Source organism: Rhododendron vialii, chromosome 12a (genome assembly GCF_030253575.1).
Source record: "Rhododendron vialii isolate Sample 1 chromosome 12a, ASM3025357v1".
Lineage (NCBI taxonomy): Eukaryota > Viridiplantae > Streptophyta > Magnoliopsida > Ericales > Ericaceae > Rhododendron > Rhododendron vialii.
In genome coordinates, this window is record NC_080568.1 from 20296286 (window position 1) to 20311056 (window position 14771).

A 14771-nucleotide genomic window follows, 5' to 3' on the forward strand; every position below is an offset into this window, starting at 1 on the left:
TACTCCTATGTAAACATGACCCAAAATCGTTGATCCTTGCACCTTCCTATGAGAAATATTACATTTTCAAATGGATGTGACAAAAAAAAAAGAAAAAAGAAAAGAAAGAAGGTAACTCATTCTTTTGTTTGCATCTTGCGAAGGCATCATCGATCTTTAAGCTTAATGAAAGATGAAATAGATGAACCACAATAATTAAAAGTTTCAAATTCACCTTCCAAACTTTTCATCTAAACCAAACTCCCTACATTTGAGGAATTAGTGCTCGATCATTGCTGCCAAAGTCTTAATTTATCTTGTGCGAAGTTTCCCCGGATAGGTTCAATGTGAGAACAGCGGCAGACCCATGTTATGAGATGGCGCGACATGCACCCCTATTTAACCAGTAACACTTTTACATATAGATCTTGTTTGATTTGCAGACTGAAAAAGATCGGATTAATAATCTAGGGACTATTTGTCCTGAATTAATTTCATCTCTAATTTCACCCAATTTCATATTTGATTCGCATGGGATTATTTACGGGATAAGGAATAGTATTTTTAAAAAATGTTTTTGAAAAACAATTTTCTAAAAAAAGAAAGTTTTGAAAAAGAAATAGTTTTAAAAAATAGTTTTGGGTATTGCAAATTAATTTGGGAAAAGCTTTTTTAGAACTAATTTTTGAAAAATCAAAATTGAAAACAATTTTTTTTTTTTTTAAAAAAAAACTAGTAGAAATTTTTTTTGAAAATTTTTGAGAAATTTTTTCAAACAAAATAGTTTTTAAAATCATTTTTTAAAAATTTTTGTAAAACATTTTTTGAAATTAATATTAAAGAACATAATTTTGAAAACGCTTTTTGAAATCAATCCCAATATCATCGAAATATTTTTGAAAATAATCCCTTCTTTATTAATCCTTCGTAATCTCACCTTATTGGGATAAAATTAATTCTGGGATAAATAATCCCGACAGTCATTTCGAGAATCAACTGTGGGATAACTCATGATTAGATATAGTTAGTTTATTCCAGGCAGTTAAATCCACTAATCAAATGAGGCCATAGGATATATACATTCTAAAGCAACATGTTTCTATGTTATTGGCACCATCCTTAGTGCGTTCACTAATTTACCCGGTAAACTTAAATTGAACTTTTCATTTATGTTCTAAAGTTATTTTATACCTACAGTATAAAATAAGTGAGCTTCATTCAAAAATGCTAAAAAATACTCAAAATTTTATTTAGAGGGAATTTATTTTTTCTTATCAAATGTCATTTTAGGCTTTGAGATGGGGAATTGGGGATTTGTTTCTTTTGGGAAGAGACACTAGAGTTTCTAAATTCATGGATTGTTAAGAAATTTTCATCAATAGAGTCCAATTACATATGTTAGCTTTCATTCATTATGTTTTCATATTTAAAAAAATTATTTCCTATACATTTTTTTTAACAGAAATTATTTCATGTTCTTGAATTTTATATTTAGATACCCCCATTAAAAATAAATAAAAAATTCTGATCCCGCCACTGTGAAAACGAGTCGGATTGGGTTTGCAACTCATTGGTCCAGTCCATACTTGAGTGATCCGGGCCGGGCCACAAACATCAGCCCAACCGAATTTTCATTCCTACTCCGGTCTGGCAAATTCCAAACCCCAATTTCGTATGCCCCAAGACACTGCTATTGTACTCTCTCTCTCTCTCTCTCTCTCTCTCTCTCTCTCTTTCTCTACCAGATCTTCGACCCAAATCAACTTCACATCGCCATTCACAGTGAGCTTTTGAAGCATTGAAGTATGTACTCTGTAATTCCTTCGTAAACTAGTGTTTGATTTTAGTGTTTAATGGTTAGCATCAAGATGCAATTGTGCTATTTATTGATCTTTTAAATTTCCTATTATGCGTTAGGTCGTGCAATATTGCAAAATGTCTCAGGCAGCAGTAGATGTTCCGATGAAGGGCGGGTTTAACTTCGACCATTGTAGAAGGAACGAGATGCTCTCCAACAAAGGGTTCAAACCTCCGTCTTTTCTCAAAACAGGAACTACTATTGTCGGCTTAATTTTTGAGGTTCGTGTCGAGTTTTCTTGTTCGATGTGATTCCTATTTTCGCTGCGGTTCGATATAACCTAATGGCCTCCGAGTTGTCATCTATTGTCTCCATAACTTCATTACTTGGTCTATTTGCCTGCACTAGAGAATATTTTTTGGCATTGGGATGGCTATTCTCGGGCCGATTTATCAGATTCTGATATTATTGAGGCATCATAAGTCAAGGTAAAGTTGGGACCACATGGAACTGTCTGTGGGGCGGGAGCCCTCACAGCTCAGGCACAACAATGCAATTACCTAGGGTGAAATAGATCACAATGATTGTTCATGAGGTAGTGAAAATGTTTTGCGTCTTATGTTTGGGAAGTATTTTTGGAAAAATCCCTGCAACATCTGCTAGTATGTATCTGCGCAGGGATTGTATCTGACTTTAACTTCTGCCGTTTTTAATCTCTAGAACAATTTCCTTGAACCCAAACCGTAGAACCATCCTCTTGTTAGCTTGGCCATGCTATAGCGAGGTCATAAAGTCAGCATCACCAAATCATGGTGTTGGTGGATGCTGGATAACAAGGATTTTAGAGAGCATTGCAGCATTTTTTTTTGTAACTTGATGAATGCTAGAGTTGTGCAAATTTTTCCTGATTATGTCTTTCTTTGTAACCGAGTGTCTAGTCAGGTTACGCATGCCCTCACTAATTCCCTCACTAATCGAACTCCCAAGGTCATGAAGATAATCACCAGGTAAATGGTTCCAATAGTTCCAATGGTTTTTGGCAGGCGGATGTAGTCGAATTGCAAAACTTGGGAGAGTAGCCTCTTTTGCAGCCATGCCTCCATTCAACCAATCCCTTGGGGTTGATTCTTTGTTTTAGAATTACTGTCAGAATTGATGGCACATGCACCTTGCATGGACGTCATCTATATTTTAAGATAGCGTTTAAGTACATTCAAAAAGTTAACTTCCTCCACACTTGTAAGACATTGAATGAGGCGTTCGAAGTAATTCTTTAGCTATGCGAACCTACATTGTAACCACTAACTATTTGGGTTATGATTCCTGTGGACTGTATTATAGAACAATGGTGAATGCCTATAGACACACACATGTTTTATAATTTTGGCCCAATACTTTTTGAAGTTACAAATATTTTACCGCAGAAAAGCTATTAAAATATATAAAAATCACCTTGTCGTGTCTCCATGTGTCTCCTGTGTGTCCCCGCATAAAAAAGTAGGTAAATGCAATGGACACGTCACATGATGTGCCCCCACGTGTCCCTGCGTGTACCCGGATGTCTAACACGGATACGGTGATCTCTTGAAGTGTCGATGCTTCATGGGTTATTTGAAAGGTGGACACACAAAATGGGACGGAGGGGTACGTATTTCTGGACATATCCCAATTCTCAACATGAGCAGAAGAGGTAAGAAGAGAACTGAGAATATTCGGTTCAACTCCTCTTCAGCTAAAGGCAAAAACTGGAGATTTAAATGAATCCTATGTCAATGGATTCTCAATCTCTGCCATGGAAGTGATTTATGAGCCTGTGAGGGGAGTTAGGCATGTATAATGGTAAACCCTTGGGTGATATCTCATGTAAAGCCCTCTTGCCTAATTATTCCAGCTATGCATGACTTGCCCATTTATTGCGATTACCTGCAATGAATCAAGGAATGAATAATTAGATGATTTCACAATGACAATGCAGAGTCCAGGGAGAAGCCTTTGCTTTGATGTTTGTAGAGGTTGAAAATCTGGAAGTTCGACAAAAAAGATTGAGGTGTCAGATAGTTTGACACCTGCAACATATAGGACAAATAGATCGGTTCCTTTTGAAATTGACTTTAGTGTTGTAGCTGCCCTCCATGTTAGGTTTGTTCACAGTGCATACTGTTATTTGATTCATAGATTTTTGGAGTCGATTGTCTTTGTAGATGCTTCTCCAACTCTCCGTTGATGATCACATTTTATGTTCAGGATGGGGTTATCCTTGGTGCGGATACAAGAGCTACTGAAGGGCCCATTGTTGCTGATAAGAATTGTGAGAAAATCCACTATATGGCACCCAATATTTATTGCTGTGGAGCAGGGACTGCTGCTGATACGGAGGCAGTGACAGGTAATTTCAAGTTCATGCTATGTATCGGAATTTTGGCAGATGGAGTTGTGCTACTACTACTACAAGTCTACAACATTACGTTTGTTTTTTTTAAACTAATTTTCAATGTTATTATTTTTCTAGATATGGTTAGTTCTCAGTTGCAGCTACACCGGTATCATACTAGTCGGGAATCAAGGGTTGTGACAGCTCTAAGTCTTTTGAAGTCTCATCTTTTTAGGTACGTGTAGATGTTACATGGTTGTTCTAGATATAGGAGAGCTTTTGTTAGGAGATTACATATCAAGATGTCCTGATTCTTTTGGCTGAACCAGCTACCAAGGTCATGTTTCAGCTGCTTTGGTGCTTGGTGGAGTTGATGTCACTGGGCCACATTTGCATACTGTAAGTGATCTCTATGAACAGGAATCTGAAGTTATCATGCTTCATGACACGCTACAGATCTAACTATATATTTAAATGATTGCCAGATCTACCCACATGGATCAACAGACACATTACCATTTGCAACTATGGGTTCTGGTTCCCTTGCTGCTATGGCTGTTTTTGAATCGAAGTACCGTGAAGGGCTGACTGTAAGTAGTGTATTCTGATTCGTAGGAGTGTGTAGAGTTCTACAAGTTAAGTGATAATTGAGAAGGAATATTGTTTTCCTTTGTGTTAAAAAAGATATTAATCATGTAGCTTAGTCTTTTGTAGGATAAAGGGAACAGAAAAGAATAGATCCAATAGGTAGCTTTTCTTTGGGGGGCGGGGCGGGGGCGGGGGCGGGGGCGGGGGGGAAGGGTAGTGGAAATAATTTAAAGCTTCACTCACACAGAATTTAGGTTCATTGGAGGTTATAAATTGCCATTCCCTTTCTCTTATATCATTAATCCCTGAAGCAGACACGGACTTAGGGTCCTTTTGATTCACAAGGGATGTAATCTAGGAAACAGATTCAAGAGTATCTAATTCCTGGAATCCCATTAAAGCATTTGATATGCTAAGTTGATATCAACTGGAGATGCCAATTAGGCTAACATTCCCGGAATGGTGAAGTCTTGTCCCTAACTTAAAGGTGAGATTAGGGTTTTATCCACATTGGGAAAAGTTTGGATTACATTAACATTGAAGTTGTGGGATAATGTTACTTTCATGAATGATCATCATCCATCAAAATTCTTGCTTAAAATCTGAGTGTACCTATATTTCTCTGTAGAGGGATGAAGGAGTAAAGTTGGTGACCGAGGCTATTTGCTCTGGCATATTCAATGACTTGGGAAGTGGAAGCAATGTAGATGTTTGCGTAATTACCAAGGTCTGTTATTTCACTGACATCCGTTGGACGAATAAATTCTCTGTGTGCGCATGAAGTCCTGAATCTCCTGATTCTTTCCGGGCAGAATAGCTTCTAAACCCCCTTTCACAATATTTTTTTCCTACAGGGGCAGACAGAGTACCTGAGAAACCTCCAGTCACCAAATCCCCGTACCTACACCAATGAAAAAGGCTATACATTCTCAAAGAAGACTGGTTAGTGATGTTGTCCTAAACCTTGTCTTCATGTTGATACGTGTGGGTTGCTTTATATAACTCTTACATCCTATTAGCTTTTAAAGGGCTTTGTCTTATTATTCCATGTACTAAATAGAAGATGTCGGTTATCTTTAATGGTATTGAGATTGTTAGAAAAACTGAAAATGGTTATTAGAAGTAACCTTCGTTTTATCATTGCTGCATTAATATGCCAGCTAACCTCATCCTTGGTTCTCTTTCTCAATTGTGGCAATAGACTGGTAGACTATTATGGAAATGTGATGATTTTGGTATTCGGAGTATTTCTTTTTCTGGTTAAAAGTGTATGACAGTCGATAGAGAAGAATCCACACAGACAATTAATTTATGGCTTCTATTGCCAAGTTTCCATGTTGTATTTCCTTGATTGAGGGAAACTATATTCTAATGGTAACATTTGGTTGTGATTTCAGAGGTCCTGTTGACAAAGATTACACCACTGAAAGAAATGGTGGAAGTAATTGAAGGAGGTGGTGATGCAATGGAAGAATGAGCTACTGTGGTTGACTATTTTGTATTGAGTTCTACATACTTGTGTCACTATTTAGTTTCATACTGTATCAGTTGTCAAGTTAAACTAAGTTGTTTTCTTTCTACAATTAACATCGCAGTTTAGTTCCTTTTTATGTTACTTGCGGTCTTGAGGTAACATGGAATCTTGGTGTGCCAAATGGTCTTTTGTGCATTTTCGGCTTATGCAGTACTCAATACTATGCAATCCAATACTTGATGTTGGGAACAGGAATAATATATGATGCGTTTTTTACTCTTTAAGTATGCTTTGGAATGAAGCTGTATGGTCACTGTCTGAAAATGTCACTTAGGCCGGGTAATAAAATGTTGCATTGTTGTGCGATGTTGACATTGATTGCATTAATCCGCGGTCAAATTTCAAGTTAACTTCTGAGCGAACAATCTTTAGTGGCTGTCTGCCACAGATGCTTTGGAATGAAGCTGTACGGTCACTGTCTGAAAATGTCACTTAGGGCGGGTAATAAAATGTTGCATTGTTGTGTGATGTTGACATTGATTGCGTTAATCCGCGGTCAAATTTCAAGTTTACTTCTGAGCAAACAATCTTTAGTGGCTGTCTGCCACAGCTTATTCAGAGAGGATATTGATTTATAGCTTCTAAAAAGAAGTTTTGGAGTGTTCACCCAAAATTCTATAAGCGTATTTTGGATTTTGGGTTATTTTGTAGAAGCAGTTTCGGACCTGAAATCTTGTTTTCAGCTTATGCGTCTAGCTACAATCTTGTTTTCAGCTTTTGCGTCAAGCATTAGTAGCGTTCACTGTAGTCTAATCCATCATACAAGAAGTTGTCGCTACTGTTCATCATCTTAGCCATAATTTCAACTCTGTTTTCAATTGTAGCACCTCAGAATGATGTTACTGGGACTAAACGGCTTTGTGTTCTAGATTAGTAGTCAATATTAACCAGAAATACTTGACAACAAACTGCTGCTTTTCATGATTAAGATAGTATTAGCAGAGCAATATCAATCCCTATTTACATGATTTTCCCGCTTTATAGATGTAGCACTCCATTAAATATCTTCATCGGTATTCTTGTGTCGAATAGTCTTTTCACCATCGGCAGCTATTGCTCTCAAACTATTAACCCCTCAAGAATATTCGGTCCAAAGAAATCCAACACTGAGTTTAACCGATTGAAAGATGTCATAGCACCACTACTCCTCGTGCTATCAACAATTTTGAACCACTGACTCCCCGGTTCACACGTATTTCCTCTACTCAAGCATTTGCAAGTATTCGTGACGATAATATTGGTTTCAGGGTCTACATCCAAGCAAACCATTGTGCCATTATCGAGCTGGGATGAGAGGTGCATTTTTGAATCTGAGATTTGTTCCCATTTTGAAGTGTTATCACTGCAAAATATGCTAAGTTTTGCAGGCTTTCCCAACGCATCTGCCTGTAAGCAGAAATATGTTCCCTTTACTGTCAGTGTCTTCCGTTGTGAGTAGGTCCAAGCATCAGACTCTGCGCATGGGGCTAGCTTCAGTGGTTCTAGCAGTGACTTTCTTAGGACACAAAGGCCAGTAAGCGGATGGAAAATCACTTGGTGTAGTTTGGCTTCTGATAATCCTGGCCCTGCATGCCAAGCAAAACCAAAACCAAAGCCACTTAGGTATGGATGTCTTTCATGACCTAAAGAGGAACAGTATTAGTTTTCGAGATCAACAAAGATTTGAACCTCTAAAGTATAGTTCCATTCTTTCGTTGACAATTAAAACTGGAGATTTGCCAAATGTGCTCTTTAAATTTCTAGAAATTTTTCGATGTGATGGAGTTGGTAACTGCTGTCAAGTTGTTTCAACTAAAAAGCCATGTGCCATTCGATTGAAAGGTCAAATTCAAAAACGAGAAATACTTCAAGAATCAAAGTGGAAAAGTTATTTCACGAGTCAGTGCGGGAAGAGTTTCAATGGCCCGTGGCGTTTTTGTTTAGAAAATTGGGTGAGAACTGTCAGCAGGTAAGATTGGAAATGAAAAAATGGTTGATGACCAATTTGGAATAAAACGAAATTCGAGGGTCGAAGCGAGAAATAGGTTACACTCAAAAAGGGTGCAAAAAAGTATGATTGAAAGTAGTTTTTGGTTGTTTGTTTTGCTTACCTCTGAATGGTGATTGAATGGCAGAGATCCTATCCAAGAAGCTTGAATTCCTTGCCTCACACCAGTTCCAATTCAAGATCCCATAAGTCTCATCTGAACCAATTCCCCCTTCTCTCAAGTAATAACTCCCAGCAAGGGTCCACAAAGCCCATTCCCAGTCCATTTCAGCTGCCGTACCCATGAAACAATCTAGGTACCTATTGTCATTGACACTTACACCCCTTAGGTCCACCCCAAACTCACTCACAAACAATGGGTACCCTAATTGGTCCACCACAAACCCTGCCCTCCTCATCAAATTACCCACAATTTGACCACAGACTTGGTTAGGGTTGCCAGTTCCCCATGCGTAGGCGTCGGAAAACGAGTACCAATGCACCTCAAACACAAGCTTTCCGGCAAACGTTAGGTTCACAGGGCGCTGGAGGAGGAAGGAGAGGTCTTTGGCGTAACTTAGGCCGGAAAGAATGACAAGAACATTTGGGTTTGCAGCATGCACTGCTTCAGCTCCTCTCTGCATGTACCTATAGCAAGATTTTGTGAGCATTATTAAGGAGTTAGATACTTAGATTAGGGTATGCATAGAGTTTCCTATGGTACCTCAGTTCTGTGGGGTAGGGAAACTTAAGTTCTCGCGTAGTAATGAACTAATGTCAACATTTAGAACTTCCAAGTTTCCAACTAGTTGTGGTTTCTTAAGAACATAAATATTCGCGGTTATAATATAAATAGCACGCCATCACTATGTTAGATTCCTGAATCCTGTATGTGTACCTGTACCAATCATCGACGTTCGACTTGTTCCCACGAAGTTCATTCCTCAAGCTCATGCCAACAACATTGGGAGTGTCCTTGAACATGGTGGCCATCCGGGTTAGCCCTCTGATCCAAAGGTCGGGATTGAAGTACTGGTCCCCAAAGAAACCGCTTCCGTCGTCGTTGCTGCAACACCACCCTGGCTTACTTATGTGATTGTCCATTATCACCATCACATTGTTGTTTGCGAGGCTGGACACCACTGCCTGAGATATTCAATTCAATGACTCAAAATCATGACCATCAACAAAGTCTTTAGGCCGAAATTTACTAGTGCCTACGGTCTAAGCAAAAAGACTTGGGACTAAAATATCCTTTTATCTAAGCAGCCTCTATGCAAAATAAGGACATTTTGGCCATCTTATTGGGAGGTGAAATCCACTTTATGTTTTGGTTTACTATCCTTGGGGACCTTTTTGTTTGACCTGATTCACCTGAAATGAGCATTTTACTAGACTATACATTCAAAATATTCTTGACCCCTAGCAGAGATGACTCGGATATATAATCACACAATGTGGGGAAATACAATACTATAGAGGGTGAGGTTATAAATCCGATCATTATTAATCTGTGAAATTGTATACCTCTTCACTATTAGTCTCATCAAATAAATGTACTTATTAACAATTGACCACCCTGAGTTTTCTAGTCATATATGGCACTCTTGTGGTGTCCTTGCCATGTCGGCGCTTCGAGCCATGGTACCCCTCTCTCTCGTCAAAAAAAGAAGAAGCAGGACACTCTAGTTTTTAGAATTGCTTTGGTATTCTTATACGATTGTACTATAAGATATGAAATTTTGAGTAATTATTTTCACATCCTCAGGTTTTTTTTTTCTCAAAGAAATGAATTGCTGTCTATTGATAATCAGGTGAAGTTACACGTTCACTCGCCCAAAAGTACTTTTGGGACAATAAATGGTCTGAAATGGGAAAATAAGATACTATCATCTAAATACTTATGAAATTAACTGCCTACTTTCTTACAAGAAACTTTTTACCATTAGACTTACAGTAAATATCTGATCGATTTCCTAATGCAAAATTTTAGGTCCATCACTGTCCTTAAGTAATGGGCTGCTAAACGAACCAAACTACTCGAGTCTGAGCTCGTGTTTGTTCATTAAAAGCTTGTTCAAGATTGGTTTGTTACATAAACAAACTAAGCTTGAACACTTTTTGAAACTCGTTAAGATTCCAAGCCAAGCTGGAACAAGTTACTACTTGGCTCGTTCGGCTTATTATGTACTAGAAAAAAATTCAAGCTACTTGATATCGGCTCAAGGGCAGAAGTAAAGGGAGGCTACCTTGGGCTGTAGCCCAAGTCTCCTCCGAAAAACCCAAAAAAAAAAAAAGAAGAAATTTATATGTCAAATTACAATTTAAATTATTTTAGCCCAACCCACCATCCAAAATTCAGACCGTAAGTATACCTTTATTTTGCAGAACACTGGCTGATGTACTTAGATTTGTGCTTGTGTTGTAAAATGCAGAGTACTAGTGCTTAGATTTGCTCTTATGTTGTTAAATGCAGAGTACTGGTTGACTGGGGTGCTTAGAATTTTATTGATTTAGTTTATGTAGAACACTGGTTGATGTGCTTAAATTTTAAAATGTTGGTTCTTACAATCTTACTCTTTTAAGTTTAACTTACAAAGGAATAGCATTAAAAATCTGGAGCGTTTTTTTTAGATTTGTTGATGTTCAAGGTTTGTTATGGGAGCATTTTTTTCATATTGTCCGTATGCATTCACTGTTTTGCCCACCGAAAAAAATTTGAGTTAACCCAGGGCAGAATAATTTCCTGGTTTCGCCCTTGGATAGGCTCATGTTTGTCTTGATTAAAATTTGTATGCGATCGGCTCGTTATATAAACAAGTTAAGCTCAAACATATTTTTGAAGCTCGTTAGGTTATCAAACCAAGCTTATCAACTACCCTCTAGGCTCGTTTGGCTCGTTTATCATCCCTGGCTTGTCATCCCTGGCTTGAAGTCCTCGAACTGTAAGGGATTGTTTGGTTTTGTATAAAATGTCAAGGAGATAAACCTATCTCACATAGAATAAACCACATGAGAGTATCAGTTTTTAAACAACCCTTGGTTCTCCCCTCATTTCATAATCAACCAATTAAAACATTAGTCGCTGAAGTAGCGTGAAAGAACAAGGAAGTTAATTAATTTATCTAATGCGTCATTTTCGCCACCTCTGTTATCATCGTAGTGGACGATACTTCAAGCTTATCTTAGCCGTTGGGCTTGATTAATTTATTAACAATTGGACAAAAAAAAAAAAAAACTTAATTTTACTTGGGTCAATTGAATATTCTTCGCAAATGCTAATTAGCAGGTTTTTTAGACCATTTAATATGGAAGTGAAGGATTAAGTGTGAAGTGAGTACAATACTTATCTTTGTTTTTCTGTTATAATCGAATAGCTACTTGATTCAATTTTCTATGTGGTATTTAAATTAAAGTCATTGAGATACTTTTTCATGATCCGAACCAATCATCTTTTAAATCACTATTTTCTTCCATAATTTATGTAAGAAAACTAAATTTTTTGAACATCCATAAGTGCCTAATTTATAAGTATAAAATAGCACTATATACAAAATCGAGGTGGCCTGTGCCATCTACCCTCAATTTAGCTCCGCCGCTGTCGAGCTTAGATTCCAGGCTTCGTTGGGTCAATCCCAACGGTCAGCAAAAATACTCTTCGGTCACTGTCTAATACTACTTTTAAGGTCTCTCAAGATTAATTGATATATATTTTTTTCATTTAAATTGATCTGAATATTCGGTTATTAAAATAAAAAGTAAAACAAAACAAAATGACGAAACACACCAATGAGAAAAGCCAAAAAAAAAAAAAAAAAGAAGCGAAAGTCTTCTTTCTTCTTCCTCTCTTTCCTTTCCCTCCCCACATAAAAAACCACAGTTTTCCAGGAAAAGAAAAGATAGGAAAAATACGTACCTGGTAAGCATTGATGAGAGAAAGATCAATCAAGGAGGGGTTATTAGCCTGGAAACCAGCAACGGATTCGATCAACCCAAGCCTCGTGAACGACTTTCTAACAGTCAAGTTAGCCAATGACTCGTTCGTGGCCAGAAACAGTGGCCAAGTGAGCCTAACACAGTTGAAGCCCATGGACCCGATCTGCTTCGAAATCAGGTCCACGGGCTGTTTGCTAAGGCCTTCCGCCACCACGGCTTCGAGATGGGAGGCCCAATTCACGCAGGCCAGCTTGACCCGCCGCCCGGTTTCGTCAACGATCCACCGGGAGTCGGTGGAGAGTGGAAGCGCCGCGGCCGGCGAGAGGAGGAGTACTAGGGAGAAAGAGGATAGGAAGAAGAGAGAGAGGAGCCTTCCCATGTTTTGGGTATTTCTTTGCTTTGGGTGCACATAGGAAATTCTTAAACTCTCATTTTATATGTGAGAGGCTGGGGTAATAATTGTCATGGACATGTTTGATTATACGTATTTCCTTCGTTCCGATTTAAATGTTTCCTATGATTTTTCGTGCATTTTTAAATCTCAAAATGTTTTTTTTTATATTACGTAGTATTTTTTTATTATACCAAATTAAAGTACTCAATGTGGTATAAAAAATAAGAAAATAAATTTAGTATAAGAAAATAAAAAATATGTGAAAATATATTTTTTGGGGTTCGAAAATGCTCGAAAAACCGTAGGGGACATTTAAATTAGGACGGAGGGAATATTATTTTCTTGTTGTTAATATGATTATTTAATAAGTATTATTTACTTATATTACAAACAAAGTCCGATGATGGATTTCCAAGGCCCCGTTCCTCTAAATTTCTTATTTTTTAAATATTTATTTTTTGTTTTACGAAGCAATTCATTTTTTTACAATACATCACCTTCAATTCAAAAAATAAATATTTATTTACAAAACAAATATTTTTTTTAGTTAGTAGAACACACTCTAACTCAACCTAACCCACCAGACTATAAAAACAAGGTATTACATTATTATATAGACTCCTCTATTTTTAATCACTCATGCTAATAAATTACGGATAAGATTGTATATGTATATGAGATAGTAATTAACTAGCCTAGCAATTTCCGATTGACCGGAAAAAAAAAAAAAAAAAAACTAGCCTAGCCCAAGTTTATCCCCGAAGCTAGTAGGATTATATACTATGAGAATATTGGTTAAAGATCTATTAATGTGGTCCCCATTTCAATTGTATTTACGCAATATTACACATCTAAGATTTCAATAGATATCGGGCGTACATTCATGAAGAGAGAGAAAGAAGTGTTTACTGGAACGTCCATGAAGGAGAGGAAGTGTGAGAAATGAGGGAAGCTAGGGCTCTCAAGGATGATATAAACGATGGTAAAACTGCAACTTTAATTAGGCCTCAATGGATTTGTCATTGGTTTTCCCAATGCCATATTTTTAGTCTGTTTAGGACTTCACACCATAAAACAGGCAGTCATTGTCCCATGTTTTTCCCAATTTTCTAATCAATTAGGGGGAGTCATGGACTTTTTGGTAAAATAGATTTCTCCGCAGAATTAAAACATTTAAATTGGAACGGGGAGAGTAGGTATTTATTTCCCCACAATACGAAGCACGTGCTGATGCTGATGTTGGAAATGCGTTACGAAATAGGTAGAGATGGTCCTACACGTGTGGATTTGTTAACGTGCAGAACAACTTTTTGATTCCAACTCTATGCTTCTGGGGTAAGTGATAATGTTGTATTGACCTTTTGACTTTGGAAGACTTACAAGGCAGAGAATGCATCAGCAATTATACATATAGGATTTTCGTTATACATAGTACTACCAGATTGCTTTTGCTATGGTTTAGGTGTTTCTGTGTTTTTTGTTTTTTAACCCCCTGTTGCTTTGCTCTGTCGTTCTTGTTTGCAAATAACACCTCTTCTTCTTCTTCAGTAGTGTCGGGGTCAATTTACATGTACTTCGACTATTTTTCTTTCAGATTGACTAGATGATTCACAAGAGATTTTTCTTTTGTAGTCTATCTGGTGACGGCTCTAGGAATTTGTAGTAAGCTGTTCAGAAATTACCTTAACTTTACTAACTGATGTTAATGCCAATAATATATATATATATATATATATATATATATATGCAAAACCTCATATATCAGTATAAATAGTGCAAACAAAAAAAGAAACCTCTATTCTAAAAAAAAAACTACGAGACGAAATGAGAATTTTAAAATATATGTATATATATATATATATATATATATATACATATACATATTTTTAATAAAAAAAATTTGAAAGTTGACGTATTGTGCAGTAGACAGCGTTTCGAGAATGGACAGAGTTAAATTTTACAAGTGTCCTAGACGAGTTCTCATATTTTGTGCCAACGTTTAACCGGCATATTAATCTACTGACACACTTTGAAAGAAATTGTAGAGAGTATGTTGGGGCCGACCTTTTCGAAAATATGTTGTTTGTTAGGATGACATAATGAGATTTTCTATTGTTGTCTTAAATTCGAAGGAATATTATTCAAGTTAATGGGGGTTTTGCAATGTAGTTGAATTTTTCTAAAGTTTTGTCCATCGTTCTATTG

General features: G+C 37.1%; 2 protein-coding genes across 2 annotated transcripts; one reads left to right on the forward strand and one right to left on the reverse strand.

Annotated features, from left to right (window-relative positions):
* The first annotated feature begins 1637 nt into the window (after nt 1–1637).
* On the forward strand, nt 1638–6494 carry LOC131311246 (proteasome subunit beta type-7-B). Its single transcript, XM_058338608.1, has 9 exons — nt 1638–1782; nt 1897–2058; nt 4022–4163; nt 4287–4383; nt 4478–4547; nt 4634–4738; nt 5365–5463; nt 5591–5678; nt 6134–6494. The coding sequence occupies exons 2-9, from the start codon at nt 1915–1917 to the stop codon at nt 6211–6213; spliced, it is 825 nt and encodes a 274-aa protein (XP_058194591.1). The 5' UTR covers nt 1638–1782; nt 1897–1914; the 3' UTR covers nt 6214–6494.
* Nucleotides 6495–7167: 673 nt separating this feature from the next.
* On the reverse strand, nt 7168–12628 carry LOC131311034 (glycosyl hydrolase 5 family protein-like). Its single transcript, XM_058338349.1, has 4 exons — nt 12153–12628; nt 9135–9382; nt 8361–8884; nt 7168–7835 (listed from the first exon to the last, which is right to left on the reverse strand). The coding sequence occupies exons 1-4, from the start codon at nt 12549–12551 to the stop codon at nt 7330–7332; spliced, it is 1677 nt and encodes a 558-aa protein (XP_058194332.1). The 5' UTR covers nt 12552–12628; the 3' UTR covers nt 7168–7329.
* Nucleotides 12629–14771: the final 2143 nt, after the last annotated feature.